Source organism: Anomaloglossus baeobatrachus, chromosome 4 (genome assembly GCF_048569485.1).
Source record: "Anomaloglossus baeobatrachus isolate aAnoBae1 chromosome 4, aAnoBae1.hap1, whole genome shotgun sequence".
NCBI lineage: Eukaryota > Metazoa > Chordata > Amphibia > Anura > Aromobatidae > Anomaloglossus > Anomaloglossus baeobatrachus.
In genome coordinates, this window is record NC_134356.1 from 242,295,048 (window position 1) to 242,311,689 (window position 16,642).

General features: G+C 41.0%; 1 protein-coding gene across 1 annotated transcript in view; it reads left to right on the forward strand.

The window, feature by feature from the left end:
• Positions 1 to 16,642, forward strand: part of OTOGL (otogelin like) — a 315,223-nt gene that overhangs the window by 227,419 nt on the left and 71,162 nt on the right. The window contains exons 46-47 of the mRNA XM_075344757.1: positions 943 to 1,044; positions 2,727 to 2,834. Coding sequence (XP_075200872.1) covers positions 943 to 1,044; positions 2,727 to 2,834 — 210 coding nt within the window. The remainder of the gene's footprint in view (positions 1 to 942; positions 1,045 to 2,726; positions 2,835 to 16,642) is intronic.

Sequence of the window (16,642 nt, forward strand, 5' to 3'; positions counted from 1 at the left end):
AGTCCACTAAACTAGCATTTATTACGTTTCACGTTCTAAAATATCTAACCTCGTAACTTACCTTTTTACTGGACATTTTTCTATTTTTGGGATTAAAGTCAATTCAGTTAGCATTTTTAAAATGTTTTATAGCCCTACATTTTTTATCCTTAGCATTGATGCTTAAGTAAATCAGAGAGATTCACATTTTGAAGAATCAGAGAAGGAAGCAATTTAAAAAATGTGTTTCTCCCTCCACCGTGAATCCAATCCAAAAAAATCATTCCGCATGTATCTTGTTTTCCTAATGCCTTTAATTTACCCTATGGTATAGATTGAGATTAGCGGATCTGTTGAAATATACCGAAGTATATCACAGATGAATCTATTCAGTCATACTGACTATACAGCTACAGCACTTCCCGATATCACTTGAATCTTTGGATGAGTATTCAGAGACTGAGACCAATTCCTATTTTCACTGTAGGTCAGCACACCAGTAGTACACCACAATCAGATTATGTATTTTTCAATACCTAGGTGGTGTAAGCTGTGACTCTGACCTCCTATCCCTTCACTGTACAAGCATAAAATTTCACTCCTTGACTGGCTCCATCTTTTGTATAGGCTTCATATGCCTCCTTGATTGGTTGTGCTACAACCATGTGATTCATTAAATGCAAGGCATGCACAATGTCAATAACCCACTCGCTGATGCTTCAGTAGTGTTTGAAATGGAGCCAGGCATTTTTCTTGTGATCCAATCAAATTACAAAGTATTCAAACTTGCGCAGGATCTACAAATTTCATGAAATTCAACTCGAAGTTGATTTTTTTCTGCATTGATCCGCTCATCTCAGGTCAAAGAGTATCATCTAGTAATACATTTCATGGTTTTACTATTAGATGTATTGCATTGTAATATTTTGTATGTTGCTTTACATTATTTTTGTATACTTACAGACTGTAATAGATCTATATGTGAAAAATCTATAACATGTAAAAGTGGAGAGCGTTTGCTTGCAGAATATAGTCCAGTGACATGCTGCCCTCAGCTACACTGTGGTGAGTATATCTATTAGAGAAATTAAGAAAATCTGTGGAAATACTACACATTACAATTGTGGATATACATTTTTTTATGGTATTTTATTTTTTTGTATTTGGTTTTGGAGACCTACCATACAGTATACTGTACAGTTTGTTTCCTATTCAGTGCTATGTATTATAAGTCTTCTGTAGAGTAGAAGAAGGCTGAGTTCACATCTCTAATAATCATCCATTACAACGGATCCTGCAGCAATCCGTTGGCAAAAAGTTTGTGGTTGGATCCATTTTTTTAACATTGAAGTCTATTGTAAACGGATCTGTTAACGGTTGGCTATTTATCTTCCATTTGAAACTGATCCATTAAGAAAAAAGAGATCCCTTAAAAATGAAAGATAGCTAACAGATCCATTTTCCATAGATTTTAATATTAAAAAAACAGATCCAGCTGAAAACAGTTATGTAAAAATGGACACAAAAGGTTGTGTTTGCACAACTTTTTTTGCCAACGGATTGCTGCTGGATCCATTTTAAAGGATGATTACAGGACATGTCATCTTAGCCATAATTACATTTACTTCTAACATAAAAACAGTCAAGAAACAGTAAAAAAAACAAACATTTTTTTTTACTACAACAGCATTTAAGCAAATCTGAAAAAATGAGCATTTAGTATCCAGTTCTTCCCTCCACACTTGACAACCATTATACCAGTTAGACCTCATTCACACGTCCGTAGTTAACATGTACATGATAACAATGTATTGGATGCATCAGTGTTTGCATCAGTATGTCATCTGTGTGTCTGTTTTTACTATTAGTGTGTCATCAGTGTTTAGTCCAACATGCACAGACCATTGATATGAAATAAACATTTACATTTATTTCAGTTGATGTGTCATGGTATTTTCTGATTTGGATCAGTGTTTTTTATGGCTGGCTCGTTAAATAACTAAATTATAAAGTTTTTTTCAAAATTTTGCACTGTTCACCACGTACAACACACGGATAATACACAGATGTCATCCATGTGCTGTACATGTTTTTCATGGACCCACAGACTTTTATTGGCCCTTGTCGGATATGTCTTCATGTGTTTTGTACAGACACACGATTCGTGTAAAAACATGTACATAGCACCATAGTTTACAAAGGTTATTTCTGGCATAAATTGATATATTGCAAATTTAAAATCCATGTGTTAACATCTGTGCCACATGGCATGATCTAACCACAAAGTGTTGAAAATCCTCAGTATATAATATTTATTCACTTGTATAGCGCCATTAATTCCTCACTTAGTTTACATACATCAGCAACACTGTCAACATTGGGTCTCACAAGCTAAACCACTATCTGTATGTCTTTGGAGTGTGGGAGGAAACCCACACAAACATGGGGAGAACATACAGACTCCTTACAGGTCCCTTCTTTGGTGGGATTTGAACCCAGGATCCCAACACTGGAGGACTCGGTGCTAACCACTGAGCCACCATACCACCCAGTATATTCACGTTGACTAATCATACCATATAAATGCAAAATGTTTCACATGATTATTTATTACGGCAAAATTTACTTGCTCAAAGAGTTCAATTCATTTATTTTTTCAGCCTATATATTCATGTAGATTTTTTAATAAAATACTTGTATATACTGACATTAATAACATTAAAAAAATGTTAAATATTAATTTACAGTTTGTGACCCATTCGCATGTCCAGCAGTGACCCGCCCAGAATGCAGACAAGACCAGATTTCAGTTCAGATTAGACAAGAAGAAACTTGCTGTTTCTCCTACATTTGCGGTAAGTTGATTCTACGATACAATTATATGTCATTATTAGGGATGATCAAATCAGCTTTGAGTTTATTTTCACAAAATTTGCAGCTCCCGGTGAATTAAAAGTAAAGTAATAAAATATAATAATCAGATTCAAGTGATAAGAAGGTGCCTGAATTAATTGATGATATACTGTAGAACAGAACCTTAATAACACAATTCTTTCATTCTTGATGCGCTACAAACAAGGAAGGGAGTGTAAGCCTCCTCATTCCTAATTTTCCTACTGAAGAAAATTTTTTGTCTGTTTGAGGCCTCTTTCACACGTCCGTGAGAAACCACACATGTTTTGCACGGATGAGTAAAAGATGCATATGGCCCTTCATGTGCTGTGATTTTGGCACATGAGTGTTTTCCATGTGCCATCTGTGATAATACACGGAGAACAGGAACTTTATGCTCACCTGTCCCTGTCCGTGGTGCTGATGTCTTCCACTCTGCGGTCTTCGGCCCTGCTAACTCCCCGCTACTGCTGCTTCCCTTCCGGTGCAGTGAATATGCGATTAGCATAATGAGCAGGGGTCAGAAGCAAGTGACAGCAGCAGCAAAGACAGCAGTGCTGGAAAAGGTGAGCATAGAAATTCATTTTATTTCACGGAAACATGGTTTTCTCCAGTACTTGTCACACTGATGTCACATGGATCACATCCGTGAAGTCTGTGTGACACCTGTGCTGCTGGAGAAAAACGGACATGTCTATGTGTGAAGCACACATATGCTCCACAAGGACACACGGTCCATGTGAAAACATGCACGTGTGTGCAGACATATTGATTTTAATGGTTCTAAGTGTGTCAGTGTCTCCAGTACATGTACAAATGGATGTCACACGTACCGGAGTGATAGATGTGTGAAGGAGGCCTGACGAAGTGTGCTTCCTGGCTTGTGTGACGTACAAGCCAAAGGCAACATCTTTCTGAGATTTCTTTTGCTTAGGCTATGTGCCCACAGTGATTTTTTTAGCACAAAAAAAGCATGTCTTGGCAGGAAAAAACTGCTTTTTTGTGTTTTTGCCATGCTTTTTTCATGCTATTTTTCATGCTTCTTTTCATGCTCTCATGCTATTTTTCATGCTTCTTTTCATGCTCTCATGCTATTTTTCATGCTTATTTTCATGCTTCTTTTTCATGCTTCTTCTTATCTATTGAGATAGGGAAAAAAAGCAGGAAAAAAAAGCAGAAACAGTTGACATGTTGCTTTTTTTTGCAATAAAAAAAAGCAAGCAAAAAGGAAGCAACGTGGGCACAGCACGTCACAATTCTCATGGACTTTGCTGGGAAGCGTTTTCCTTGCTTTTTATTGATTAAAATAAGCAAGGAAAAAAGCATGAAAAAAAGCCCTGTGGGCAAAGGTTATTTTTTTAATTCAAGAAATGTAAATCCAATTATCAGCCTCACAAAGAGTGTGTGTTTTAAAAAAGTTCGACTTTTTTGCACTTTTATTTTTATAGTACAGTGTTACGCATGGACTCACTGTGAATCTATTTTTTTAATTAATTGAACCTGTTGAGTTTGAATTGAATTTCAAATTATTCTATTGCCTTTACTTGCTATAAATAGGAATTTCTGATAGATGTGGCAGAGAAACTTTAAAGGTAGTTAATTTTCCCCCTAATATTGTTGTTAAAGGATTTAATTTTTCTTTTTAGTTAAAGAAGCACTCTTATGAAGATTATTTTTTTTTCATTAAATCTGTTTTTATATGCATTTAGTGTAGTGTGAGTTTATTAATATACTTACCTATGCTCACTTTCTCCGGGATCCAGCGCTGCTCTGCTTCTCTTCTCAGTGACGTCACTACTCTTCAGACTCTCCGGGTCACACTGTGTGACCCAAAAGTGGCTTTAACAATGTAAGTCTAAGGAACATCAGAACGAGGCTTCACAGTCTTACATTGTAAGGATTTGTTCACATCTGTATATAAATAATCGCTCTGATACTCATCCAGAATAGTGGGATGAGTGTCATACGTATGTCCTGCGTGTGTCACTCTGTATGTCATGCGAATGCAATGCGAGTGTGCAATTTTTTTATCACTTAGCATCAGTATGACATGACTATGCCATCCATGTGCAATGCATTTTTAAAATCATCTTTTATATCCCAGAATACTCTAAGTAAATTCTTGCTAGTTTTCAGAATGAAATATTAAAGCAATCAAACATAAATAGATAGATTATAGATTGATAGATAGATAAAGAAATAGATAGATATCCTGCAGATAAATAATGTCCAAATCCCCCTACATATTATAAACATGCACCCTTTAGTGCTTTCATGTGCCACTAAAGGATATTTAGCCTAGTTAAACTTAATAAATAAATGATTAAATAATGAAAAAACAAAGTGATGCCCTCCCTGTTTTTGATAACCAGCAATGGTAAAGCAGACAGCGGAGGGATGATATTATCAGGCAGGAAAGGTTCATGGTTATTGGGCCCTTCCCAGCCTAAAAATACCAGCCATGGGCCGCCTCGGAAGTGGTCCGATGTAGTCCACAAATGGAAACCTGAAAGATATAAAAAGAGAAAAACAAAAACAAGAGAGTGTCAGTCGTTGACCAATTTATTAGAAAGCACACAGCTATCTGCTTTACCTTTGCTGGTTATCAAAAATAGGGGGGACCCTCTCTTTGTTTTTTTCAAATTATTTCTTTATTTATTAGGGTAAACCAGGCTAAATGCCCTTTAGTGCAACATGAGAGGCACTAAAGGGTACAAGTGTATAATGGGTGGGTTATGACATTATATATCTACAGGATTTCTATCTATCTATTAATTCTATTTAATATATTTCTTTCATCTATCTATAGCATTATATATTTTTTTTCCTTTGCAATGTGTTCGTAAAAATCAGACACCACACGAATGGTCCATGTGGCATCCGATTTTTTTTCTCGCACCCATAGACTTGCATTAGTGAGTCTCGGTTGATATATGCAGCTATAAATAGCATTCTACGATTTTTCCCTCAGCCTGATTACAGCAGAAGAAAAACTCGCAGATTAACACTGCCTCATTGAATAACAATGGTGCAAGTGCAATATGTTTTCTCACATTGCACTCACCATTTTTAAATACAGATGTGAGCGAACCCTAAAAGAGACTTCCAGCTCACCCATAGAGCATGGAGTGATCTGGAGAGTCTGAAGAGTGGTGATCTCACTGAGAAAACAAGCAGAACTGCAATAGATCCTGGAGAAATTGGTGATAAGTAAGTATATTAATATACTCACACTAAAGTGTTTGCATATTTAATTTAACAAAATATTTCTGAGAGTTCTTCTTTACTCCCTTCCCGACCGAGGACGTAACAGTATGTCCTAAATCATGCTGGGATGATCACCCCTGGCTGCTGTGGTGAGCCAGCCAGCGATAATCCCCATACATGTCTGCTGATTTGTACAGCAGACATGTGTGCCTCGCAGGTGCAGGTGATCTGTGCGCCTGTTAACCCCTTAAATTATGCTGTCAAAATATGACAGAACAATATAAAGTGCTGCAGCTGCGAAATTGCCTTTCCCCGCCGCCATCGGAGGCCAACAGGGAGCCGATGGTTGTCATGGTAGCACAGGGTCATGTGATAGATCCTGTTACAGCTGACAGAGAGCCAACTGTAACAAGAACGGAGCATTTCTCCTGATCACACTGCTGATCCTTATGGAAGCAGTGAAATGAAAAAAGTAATAAAAAGTTTTAACAAATTAAAAAAAAACAAAAAAAACCTTAAAAGTTCAAATCACCCCCATTCACCCCATTAAAAATGAAAGGGTTATTTTTTTTTAAAAAAATATACACACATTTGGTATCACCACATTCAGAAATACCTAATCTATCAAAATATAAAATCAATTAATCTGATTGGTAAACTTCATAGTGGCAAAAAAATTCCAAATGCCAAAATTACGTTTTTTGGTCATTGCAAAATTTGCTCAAAATACAATAATAGGCGATCAAAATGTAGTATCTGCGCAAAAATGGTACCCTTAAAAATGACAACTCGAAACACAAAAAATAAGCCATCACTGAGCCCCATATCCCAAAATATGAGAACGCTACGGGTTGCGGAAAATGGCACAAAAAGTGTGCCACTTTTTTTGGACAAACGTCTGAATTTTTTTAACCCCTTATATAAAAGGAAACCTATACATGTTTCATGTCTACGAACTTGTACCAAACTGAGGCATCACACCGACATCAGTTTTACCATATATTGAACATGGTGAATAAAATATCCCAAAAACATTCATGCAATCACACTTTTTTGCAATTTTTCTGCACTTGGAATTTTTTTGCCTTTTTCCAGTACACTATATGGAAAAACATATAGTTTCATTTAAAAGTACAACTCGTCCAGCAAAAACAAGCTTTCATATGGCAAGATTGACAGAAAAATAAAAAAGTTACGGCTCTCGGAAGAAGGGGAGCAAAAAACAAAAACTAAAAACAGAAAATTGCCCGGTCATGAAGGGGTTAAATATGCAACGGCATATTGTTAAATGTGCATACAAGCTCTATTGCTATTTATAGGCTACCCCTGCCATACAGTATATGTAGTATCAACTCAGTGAAGAAAAATGTAGTTTTGTAAATTGTTTGCTTCAAGCTATAAAATAGAAAGAAATATGATCTTAGTCACTTTGGCTGCATTATGCTTTTTGGTGGAAGTGTGGGAAGACCAGCTCAGTTTCCCTTGTGCCTAAATGGTGGTCTTTTCTGTGCAATTAGATTACAGTAGTTCTATAGCAGATTTGGGACCCAAATTAATAGAGTCATAGGGTCAACTTGAGACTTGTTATTGAACATGTATATTTCTTGATAGTCATTATCTACACATCTGATCTGTAAAGGTATGTAAAGGTATGATCTGCTAAAGTTAGTTAGTCCTGCTCCAGTAGCCTATACAATCAGCAGATCTGCAGTACCAGGTAATGGAAAGATGCTCGTAAGGTCATCACCTGGCTTATGTGTGTGCCACCCCGTGTCAGCAGCTAGGCTGCTCGGATCCGGATCCGCGGTGGCTCAAGGGATCTCCGGACCTTTAGGTCGGGGTCGCGCAGTCACTCGGAATAAAATGGGGAATATTTACAAGGGAGGATGTGGAAAGTTTGTGACGCCACCTGCGGTGTGTGGTAAGGTGGAGTACCACCGCTGCAGTTGGGAGTATCCGGTGGCGATGGTGGGGACTGCCTGGTGTTTTAACCCCTCCACGGGTAGGGGGAATGTCCCGGGACTCGATGAGGGCTTCGGGGAGATGCCATTCGGACGGTAAGGGTCACTTATATACTCACTCAGTCCAATAATGCTGAAACCAACAACTGTGGTAAACCAAAGTTCTTGACACAGCTGCCGCTGGGAGGGAGCACACCTGGATCCTGTGCCTGTTGGTGTTGCCTGTTAGTCTGTGACCTTTTCCTTGGCACCTTTTCTTCCTAACTGGTCCCTTTAGCATAAAACTATTCGGGTCCCGCTCACCAGTGTGGCTAACTTCAGAGAGAACTGTGGAAAAAAGCGCACATAGGGTCTTATCCGATGATAAATGGATATATAACAACAGGACAGGTACTCACCTGCTATGGTTGTGACAGGCACAACTCCTGGAAAAGCAGAAACAAATGAATGTAAAAAAAAATGCGGTAAGCTGCAACCCCGATATAGCCGTGGAGAAAAAACAAATAAGATAAAAGAATCAGGTTTGATGCTGCGCTAAAAACCACAATTTCACAAAGTTGTAAAAGATTCTTTTCTTTATTTCCAAAGGTCAACGCGTTTCAAAGGCATGTCCGCCTTCTTCATCAGGACAAGAAGAATAAAAGAACAGCCTAACACATGCTGCTCCCAGAGGATACAAATATACCACTGAAAGAGAGTAGCCACGTATGCAGAGATGACGTCATCTGTTAAGTGACTAAGCTACACGTGGAGCAAACAGGAAAGAGTGAAAAAAATCGGGGAAGTTATGTAAAGGGGGAAAAAAAGAGAAAGAGTAAATTGGTGTAAGTGAAGAGTTGATGTCACTAATAAAAACATGAATGAGAAAAATGAAAAAAAAAAAATATATATATATTTATATATAGTGAATGCGTCCCATGCATGATATAAAAAACTGATGGTTTAGAGTGAAAAAAGGATGAATCCTTGTGAACTAAAGAGAAGCATGTGACCAAAAAATATTTTTCCTTTAAGGAGAATATGCAGTATAAGAAACGTGAAAATAGACCCTTCATATAAAAAAACAGGGGAATCATAATAAATTTAATATGGGATATGCAATATGCATGTGTAAAAAGACAGAGGTGATGAGTGAAAAATTGAGCGTAACATGAAAACACCATCGCGCGTGCGCAGGCTAAAGTTGCTAGAAAGAAGGAGACCAGCTAACTGAGAAAGGTAAAAAATGGTCAGGAGCGTGGGAAAAATTATAATGCACGTGCGCAACTCACTCATTGCTAAAACACCGGCACTTCCAGCAGGGGTGAATTGAGTTCAAAGCAAGAGGAAAAAAGTTCATTTGGTGCTGCTGTTGTGCAGTGTGTGTCCGTGGTAGGGAATGAAACCGCTCGGAAGCGGGGAAAAAAAAGCAAATGCAAGGTGTTGAGGGAGTGAAACAAGAGTGAGGAACAAACGGAATGAGAGTATGTAAATGTCTGAAAAACTACAGATGTGTAAGATTGAAAAAGGGAAAATATATGGTGGTATAGAAGAAGGAATACATATACACTTGGGCACGAAAAATACATGATACTCCATTAAAAACACAACTACAAAAATTATCTATATAAAAATGAAATGATGATTACAATCATATTAAACATGTAAATAAATAAAACAAATAAATCAGAAGATATATATTAGACATATAAAATTTAGAAGAAACGCGTTGAATTTAAAAGAATAGGTGAACTAACACATATAATAAAAATAACCCCTACAGGAATAAAAACTATATCCATATCTAGGTGACATTAACCATCCATAACTCAATGTGCAAATGCAACCGTAAAAAATATAACCGTAATGAATAAAAAAAGGGGGGGGGAATTGCACCCATAGATGAAAAAAGGGGATGTGGATAAAAACATTAATATTCAATAAGAAAAAATGAAATATGAAAAATATACGTAGGAAAAATAGAACAGATAAAAAAATAAGGGGGATTGAAATGAACATGCTTAAGATGTATAAAAACGGAGATGAACGAACAAGAATAAAATGAAGGACTATAGGTCAATAAAAAAGGTCAGTGACCTCATTAAGACCATGAGGTTTTAAGGTACCCAGTTTATTTTATCGGTATTACCCCGATAGAACATGTTACCATTGACACACCCAACAGATCGGAATTACTCAGCAAGAAAGAGACTTTTTGGATTAATAAACTGGGTACCTTAAAACCTCATGGTCTTAATGAGGTCACTGACCTTTTTTATTGACCTATAGTCCTTCATTTTATTCTTGTTCGTTCATCTCCGTTTTTATACATCTTAAGCATGTTCATTTCAATCCCCCTTATTTTTTTATCTGTTCTATTTTTCCTACATATATTTTTCATATTTCATTTTTTCTTATTGAATATTAATGTTTTTATCCACATCCCCTTTTTTCATCTATGGGTGCAATCCCCCCCCTTTTTTTATTCATTACGGTTATATTTTTTACGGTTGCATTTGCACATTGAGTTATGGATGGTTAATGTCACCTAGATATGGATATAGTTTTTATTCCTGTAGGGTTTATTTTTATTATATGTGTTAGTTCACCTATTCTTTTAAATTCAACGCGTTTCTTCTAAATTTTATTTGTCTAATATATATCTTCTGATTTATTTGTTTTATTTATTTACATGTTTAATATGATTGTAATCATCATTTCATTTTTATATAGATAATTTTTGTAGTTGTGTTTTTAATGGAGTATCATGTATTTTTCATGCCCAAGTGTATATGTATTCCTTCTTCTATACCACCATATATTTTCCCTTTTTCAATCTTACACATCTGTAGTTTTTCAGACATTTACATACTCTCATTCCGTTCGTTCCTCACTCTTGTTTCACTCCCTTAACACCTTTCATTTGCTTTTTTTCCCCGCTTCCGAGCAGTTTCATTCCCTACCACGGACACACGCTGCACAACAGCAGCACCAAATGAACTTTTTTCCTCTTGCTTTGAACTCAATTCACCCCTGCTGGAAGTGCCGGTGTTCTAGCAATGAGTGAGTTGCGCACGCGCATTATAATTTTTCCCACGCTCCTGACCATTTTTTACCTTTCTCAGTTAGCTGGTCTCCTTCTTTCTAGTAACTTTAGCCTGCGCACGCGCAATGGTGTTTTCATGTTACGCTCAATTTTTCACTCATCACCTCTGTCTTTTTACACATGCATATTGCATATCCCATATTAAATTTATTATGATTCCCCTGTTTTTTTATATGAAGGGTCTATTTTCCCGTTTCTTATACTGCATATTCTCCTTAAAGGAAAAATATTTTTTGATCACATGCTTCTCTTTAGTTCACAAGGATTCATCCTTTTTTCACTCTAAACCATCATTTTTTCTATATCATGCATGGGACGCATTCACTATATATAAATATATATATATATTTATTTTTTATTTTTTTCATTTTTCTCATTCATGTTTTTATTAGTGACATCAACTCTTCACTTACACCAATTTACTCTTTCTCTTTTTTTCCCCCTTTACATAACTTCCCTGATTTTTTTCACTCTTTCCTGTTCGCTCCACGTGTAGCTTAGTCACTTAACAGATGACGTCATCTCTGCATACGTGGCTACTCTCTTTCAGTGGTATATTTGTATCCTCTGGGAGCAGCATGTGTTAGGCTGTTCTTTTATTCTTCTTGTCCTGATGAAGAAGGCGGACATGCCTTTGAAACGCGTTGACCTTTGGAAATAAAGAAAAGAATCTTTTACAACTTTGTGAAATTGTGGTTTTTAGCGCAGCATCAAACCCGATTCTTTTATCTTATTTGTTTTTTCTTCAGTGTGGCTAACTGGGTGAGCTTGCTCTCAGGGTTCATGCTTGGGATTTTCTGGACTATGTAGTGGGAAAGTACTATCCCCCTCGTTGCGCTAGTACCCCGATTTTGGAGCGGGTGGAGAACGGATCTTGAATGCTCCGTCCTCGTCGGTTAAATTACCTGGACGCCTGAAGCTTCTTCCTGGCCTAGGATCCACGTACTCCGTCGTGCCCTGGCCCCTGCCCAGTGATTGCACAAGGCCGCCGGCTGTCCTCCTCGACAGTCCGTGCCCCTTGTCACGATCCCCTGTGACCGGGTTCCAGTTCCTACCAGGTCCAGACCAACGTCTGCCACCTAGTAGTCTCAAGGAGCCCAGCTCCTGACCTGTCCTCTCGAGAGTCACTGCTCAACTCCTGCCTCCTGACACTCCTGACCTCCCCTTAACCAACCCCTCAGTGAGCGACCCTATTCCCTTCAGGCTGTCCACTGGTGTGTCTGGTGGGTGTGGTGCAGAGTGTTCCTAGGATTTTGATTAGCTTGTTCTTGGCAACACCAAAGGTCAGAAACTCGTAACCAAGGAGGAGGTGGATACTGTGCAGAAGGGCAGATTGCACAATACCCTGTGACGACCTGATAGGCCAGGTCATCACATGTGCAACATAAATTCACTACACTAAATGAGATCTAACCAGCACAACTTCTCACAATGTGAAAAACCTCATTTTCTGGAAAATGTTGATTTTCATCAGTGTTGTTAATTCTTTACTCAGGGATCTGCAGTGAACCTTAAATGGATTATGTACCGTACTGTGTATATACAAGCTGTAATGTACAGGCAGGCTCAGACTATAACTGATGAGCTTTTGTGCAGTAAATATGCATGAGCAATGTAGTCATTAATAAGTATTAGGGTATGTGCGCACGTTGCTTTTTACCTGCTTTTTACCTGCTTTTTTGCTGCTTTTTCTTCTGCGCTGTTTAATGCCAAAATGGATGTGTTCTTCTATTCAAGCAAAGTCTATGGGAATTTGGGTTTCTTGTTCACACTATGTTGTTCAAAATGCTGCCTTTTTGAGGCAGAACTTTGGTCAAAAACTCAGCTTTTCAAAGAAGCAACATGTCAATTGTTTTTGCCATTTGGGTTTTGCACTGCAAAGCTGAGTTTTTGACCAAAGTTCTGCCACAAAAAGGCAGCATTTTGAACAACATAGTGTGAACAAGAAACCCAAATTTCCATAGACTTTGCTTGAATAGAAGAACACATCCATTTTGGCATTAAACAGCGCAGAAGAAAAAGCAGCAAAAAAGCAGGTAAAAAGCAGGTAAAAAGCAACGTGCGCACATACCCTTAGGCCACATGCACACGTTGAGTGTTTGGTGTTTTATTTTTACCTCAGTATTTTGAAGACCACATGCACAAGTTGAGTGGTGGTTTTTTTTACCTCAGTATTTGTCAGGCTACGTACACACATGCACATATTGAGTATTTGGTGAGTTTTTTTACCTCAGTATTTGTAAGGCCATGTGCACATATTGAGTATTTGGTGAGTTTTTACCTCAGTATTTGTAATGTTATATGCACATATTGAGTGTTTGATGGGTTATTTCTTTGTCGCTCCATTGGGAGACCCAGACAATTGGGTGTATAGCTTCTGCCTCCGGAGGCCACACAAAGTTATTACACTTTAAAAAGTGTAACCCCTCCCCTCTGCTATACACCCTCCCGTGCATCACGGGCCCATCAGTTTTATGCTTTGTGTTGAAGGAGGCACACATTCACGCAAGCTCCACATTTTAGTCAGCAGCAGCTGCTGACTTTATCGGATGGAAGAAAAGAGGGCCCCTCACAGGGCCCCCGGCATGCTCCCTTCTCACCCCACTTGGGTCGGCGGTGCTGTTAAGGTTGAGGTACCCATTGCGGGTACACAGGCTGGAGCCACATGCCGTTTTCCTTCCCCATCCCTTAGGGGCTCTGGGAGAAGTGGGATCCTAGCCGGTCACCAGGCACTGGGACCGGGCTCCCTCCGCAGCCCCTGTGGGATCCTGACGGACAGGAGTCTGGATGTCATCAGGGACAGGCCCTGCTTCTTTGAGGTACTCTGTGTCCCCTTGGGGACGGCGCATAGAGCGCCTGTGGATCGGACACTGCAGCAGCTGCGCTGTGTTTGGGGCCGCCGGGACTACCGCGCCGACCGTGCCTGTTTGCCGGCCGCGCTTATAACTCGAGTCCCCGGCTTTTGCAGCCTAGTACCGCATATTCCCGCCCCCGGGCCTGCCAGTCAGGGGCAAGGGCGGGACGCTAGACTTAACGTCAGCGGTGAGGGCTGGAGCATACTTAGTATCCTCCTCCCCCCTCACTGAGCACCGTGGGGCACCAGATTCCCGCACTTTTTAAGGCACGCCCACTGCTCCCTCCTCCTCACAGAACACTGGCAGCCATTATTACATCGCTGCTGCTGGAGGAGAACTTCTGAAAGAGCTCATAACGCTGGGAGGCCCAGGCAGGGAATCTGGTGGACACACAACCGCTGTGCGCGGTCGGTAAGCCGCACCTGTTACAGGTGCTGGCCCCCCTGGGTGCCGCAGTGTATATATATATATCCATATTGGGTATACATTTGCTCTGCTCGGCTGCAGTATTTGCTTAACTATATACCCTCACTGTTTGCTAAGAGGAGATAACAGCATGTCGTCTGCAAAAAGCAAGGGTGCCAAGGCACAGGCTTATTTTGCAACTTGTACCTCTTGTGCGGCCATGTTACCTGCAGGTTCCACCTACCCTCATTGTGTGCAATGCTCGGCCTCTGTGACACTCACTCAGCCGGAGCCTCAGGCACTGGTGGGACCCTCGGCTCAGGTAGAACCACCGGCAGTTACTGTCCAGGTGGCAGGGACAGAGTTTGCAGTGTTGGCTGAGAAACTTTCTGACTCCCTTTCACAATCCATGGCTCAGTCTATGGACAAATGGTCTGCTAAGATACTGGAAGCTTTGCAGTCCAGACCGGTAACACAGGCCCCGGGCACTGTTGAATCATTGACCCCAGGCCCCCCTCGGTTAGAGCAGCAAACTGCTCCTGAGGTGACACATAGGTCCCACGGGGAGGACTCCGACTCGGACTGTAGTCACAGACCGTCTAAGCGGGCTCGCTGGGGATCTTCATCCACTTCATCACGCTGCTCAGGGTCTCAGCATGAGGACTCTCTGGAGGATGAGGCGGACGTTGCAGCTCAGGGCTCTGATCCGGACGGTGCTCTCAATCTTGATACACCTGAAGGAGACGCCATTGTAAATGACCTTATAGTGTCCATTAACCAGGTGCTAGAACTTCCTCCTCCAACTCCACCTGTTGAGGAGTCAGCTTCACAACAGGAGAAACACCAGTTTAGGTTTCCCAAACGTACAAGGAGTGCTTTTTTCGATCACTCTAACTTCAGGGATGCTGTCCGGAAGCACAGAGCATATCCGGACAAGCGCTTTACTAAGCGCCTTAATGACACACGTTACCCCTTCCCACCTGATGTAGTTAAGGGTTGGGCTCAGTGTCCCAAGGTGGATCCTCCAGTCTCTAGGCTGGCGGCTAGATCCGTGGTATCAGTGGCAGATGGCTCATCGCTCAAAGATGCCACTGACAGGCAAATAGAGCTCCTGATGAAATCCATCTATAAAGCCATAGGTGCGTCTTTTGCTCCAGCATTTGCAGCCGTGTGGGCGCTCCAAGCTATCTCAGCTTGTTTGTCTGAGATTAAGGCGGTCACACGCACCGCTACTCCGTAGGTCGTGTCTTTGACTTCTCAGGCGTCGGCTTTTTCGTCCTACGCCATGAACGCGGTCCTCGACTCGGTGAGCCGTACAGCGGTAGCATCCGCCAATTCGGTGGCAGTCCGCAGGGCCATGTGGCTACGCGAATGGAAGGCAGACTCTGCTTCCAAGAAGTTCTTAACCGGTTTGCCATTTTCCGGTGACCGCTTGTTTGGCGAGCAATTGGACGAAATTATCAAGCAATCCAAGGGAAAGGACTCGTCCTTACCCCAGTCTAAACCGAACAGACCTCAGCAGCGAAAGATTCAATCGAGGTTTCGGTCCTTTCGGCCCTCAGCCAGGTCCCAATCCTCCACGTCCAACAGGTCACAGAAGGGCCAGAGCAACTCTTCGGCATGGCGGTCTAAGTCACGTCCTAAAAAGACCGCCGGAGGAACCGCCCCCAAGGCGGCCTCCTCATGACTTTCGGTCTCCACAAACCGCATCCTCGGTCGGTGGCAGGCTCTTCCGCTTTTGCGACGCCTGGTGGCCACATGTCCAAGACCGATGGGTGAGAGACATTCTGTCTCACGGTTACAGGATAGAGCTCAGTTCTCGTCCTCCGACTCGTTTCTTCAGAACATCTCCGCCCCCCGAGCGAGCCGATGCACTTTTTCAGGCGGTAAACACTCTGAAGGCAGAAGGAGTGGTGATTCCCGTTCCACCTCAGGAACATGGTCACGGATTCTACTCCAACTTGTTCGTGGTGCCATAAAAGGACGGATCATTCCGTCCCGTTCTAGACCTCAAGCTGCTCAACAAGCATGTGAGCACCAGAAGGTTTCGGATGGAATCTCTCCGCTCTGTCATCGCCTCGATGTCACAAGGAGACTTCCTAGCATCAGTCGACATCAAAGATGCTTATCTCCATGTGCCAATCGCTCCCGAGCATCACCGCTTCCTGCGTTTCGCCATCGGGGACGAACACCTTCAGTTCGTGGCACTGCCTTTCGGCCTGGCGTCAGCCCCACGGGTCTTCACCAAGGTCATGGCA